Source organism: Haplochromis burtoni, unplaced genomic scaffold (assembly GCF_018398535.1).
Source record: "Haplochromis burtoni strain Fernald_Lab_line unplaced genomic scaffold, NCSU_Asbu1 Contig_107, whole genome shotgun sequence".
Lineage (NCBI taxonomy): Eukaryota > Metazoa > Chordata > Actinopteri > Cichliformes > Cichlidae > Haplochromis > Haplochromis burtoni.
The window spans coordinates 1,106,969-1,109,228 of record NW_024582468.1 but is presented as its reverse complement, the minus strand read 5'-3'; the positions used below and the strand labels follow the sequence as shown (position 1 = coordinate 1,109,228).

The 2,260-nt window shown below is 41.5% G+C and overlaps 1 protein-coding gene across 1 annotated transcript in view; it reads right to left on the bottom strand.

Annotated features, from left to right (window-relative positions):
* pik3r1 (phosphoinositide-3-kinase, regulatory subunit 1 (alpha)) overlaps positions 1–2,032 on the bottom strand; it is a 20,460-nt gene extending 18,428 nt beyond the window's left edge. Inside the window, exons 1-2 of the mRNA XM_005929810.3 lie at positions 1,763–2,032; positions 93–726 (exon numbers count right to left, since the gene is read on the bottom strand). Of these exons, the coding sequence (XP_005929872.1) occupies positions 93–432 (340 nt within the window). The 5' untranslated portion in view covers positions 433–726; positions 1,763–2,032. The remainder of the gene's footprint in view (positions 1–92; positions 727–1,762) is intronic.
* Between the last annotated feature and the right edge of the window lie 228 nt (positions 2,033–2,260).

Genomic DNA, 2,260 nt, shown 5'->3' with positions numbered 1-2,260 from the left:
AAAAAAAAAACCTTCAGAACTTTGAGATAAAGGAGAACACCCATGAATTTGATACCAATAAACATGGTTTAACAGCTCTTGTTTAAACTCACCTTGTTCTGAGTCCGAGTCCATCTCTGACTTGAAGGAGGAGGCTGGAGCTACAGGTAAGGGTCTCAGGGGCCTTGGCTTGGGTGTAGGGGGAGAGATCCATTTCTTCCCAATGTACTCTACATAGGTGCCAGGAAAGTCCCCTTTTTCCTGAGTGGTCTCGTTAAAGCCTGGCAACCAGCCAATCTCATCTGGCCGCTGCTCCAGGCCATCGGTGACCCCAAGAGCCACCAGCTCTCCTTTGCTTACCAACAATATATCCCCAACATGCAGATCAATGTCCTCCTCCCTCTCTTTTTTATAATCATAAAGTGCTCTGTACTGATACCCTTCAGCACTCATGTTTGTGTGTTTAATGTTCACTTGTAAAGATGAGTCTGAACCAGTCTTGTTATTTTTAAGGGGTTTTTTTCTGAGTAACTTAAGCCCAGCTACTCATTTGCTGGTTAAAATGGCTGTTGTTCCAACAAAGCTACAATTTATGATTTTACAGTGAAAACAGTCTCTAGCTTGTCTTCATTCTTTCACAGTTCCCGTCTCTCGCGAATAATTTGCAGCTCTCTTGGTGTGTTGCCTCGCAGTATGTACCCATCAGTAAATGGCCTGCAGCCGTGATCTTGATAATGCTGCCCAGACCTGTAAGATGAGAGGAAAGAGCATTTACAACAGGCAGCACAAGACTATGATGGGCTCCTTACAATGCCCAATGTGAATGAAATGGGTTATGCCAAGATTTTACAATATAAATACTGTAGAAGTCTGCAACTTCTCACAGTAGGCCCACAGTATACAGTAAATACATTTAAAATGTACACTTTTATAATGATACGCCATAATGCATTTGTGGCCCTACTTTGTCACATGGCTTCCAAATCATGTCTGCAACAGTTTTAATGTGTGCCATCACTGACCCACTCAGTATTTTTTTTCTTAAATCAGCTGCCAACAAAATAACTATTAAAAAGTAAATAATTTACTGAAGAGCAGACTCCATATTGATGACAGTGTAGTTTTATTGGAACATTTACAGTTTCTGGCACACTGAAATCGACTTCTCTGCTGCCCTGCCAACATATAGTGGGCTAGCGTTAGCATTATACTTGACAGCTTTATTCTAATGCCGACAGAGTTATATAAATAAACATCACCCTTATTCATAGGTTTAGAGTTTTAAAACGCGCAGGGAGCGAATTTGTGCGTTTAAAAACGTATGCATGGGTCCAGTTTATTCTGCTGGCGGCTTTACAGCCCTGCGGTGCAACTTTACAGCCGCTGCAAAAATGTCGGGGGAGTAGTCAGCTAAGTTAGCTAGCCAACATCAGCCTGCTGCTAAACTAAACCACCACCTAATTAGCTATCAGCTAGAGGAAAACAGGATAAGGGTTTACTAAACGTCTCTATTTAAAACCAGAATCAGATAGCTTAGGCTATTAGTAAGGTTAGAGTTGTAACGAAAAAGTTAGCAGAACAGGGAATTGGAAAAACAAAAAAACTTCAATGAAAAAAAGGAGTGCATGTTAAACAGAGGATGATGATGATGATGAGTCGCTTTAAGTAGTTTTAAATAACTCAACAAAATGTAAGTACTTAACAAGAACACGCTTTAATTGTAACTTCATAAGAAATAAATTCTTTGTAGCGAGGTTAAAAACACTGGAGAGCAATAACTTACTCGTACACGGATCCGCAGACGAATGCAACGAGCCCTCTTTCTTCCACACTAAAACACTTCCAATTCGTTATTAAGCTTTAGATCTGCGGTGTGCGAAGATTTAATTGCAGCCGTTGGTGGATCTCTTACGCGCACGGTTGAAAAAGAAAAACTCTCGGCTCGACTTTAAATCCGATTTAATGAGAAGAACAAAATGTTACGACCTACACCCTGCCGACGTGACAGAACAGCTTCACCATCCAGAACAAATGTTCCCTTGAACGTCGCCTCTACGGCCAACAGGGGGGCAAGCACAGAGCGGCATCTCATTGGTCCATCTTTCTGTCAATCAAAAACGCCTCATAATCTATCCAATCGTATTCCTGTTGTGGTGGGCACTCCCCTCTCCGTGTACTCTTGCAACTTGAAACACCTGTGGAAATTACATAACTTTTGCACGCAGTCCTACCGTTACCTATGTTCTGTTGGCTGGTGAAATTAAACATCTAGCATATTTTT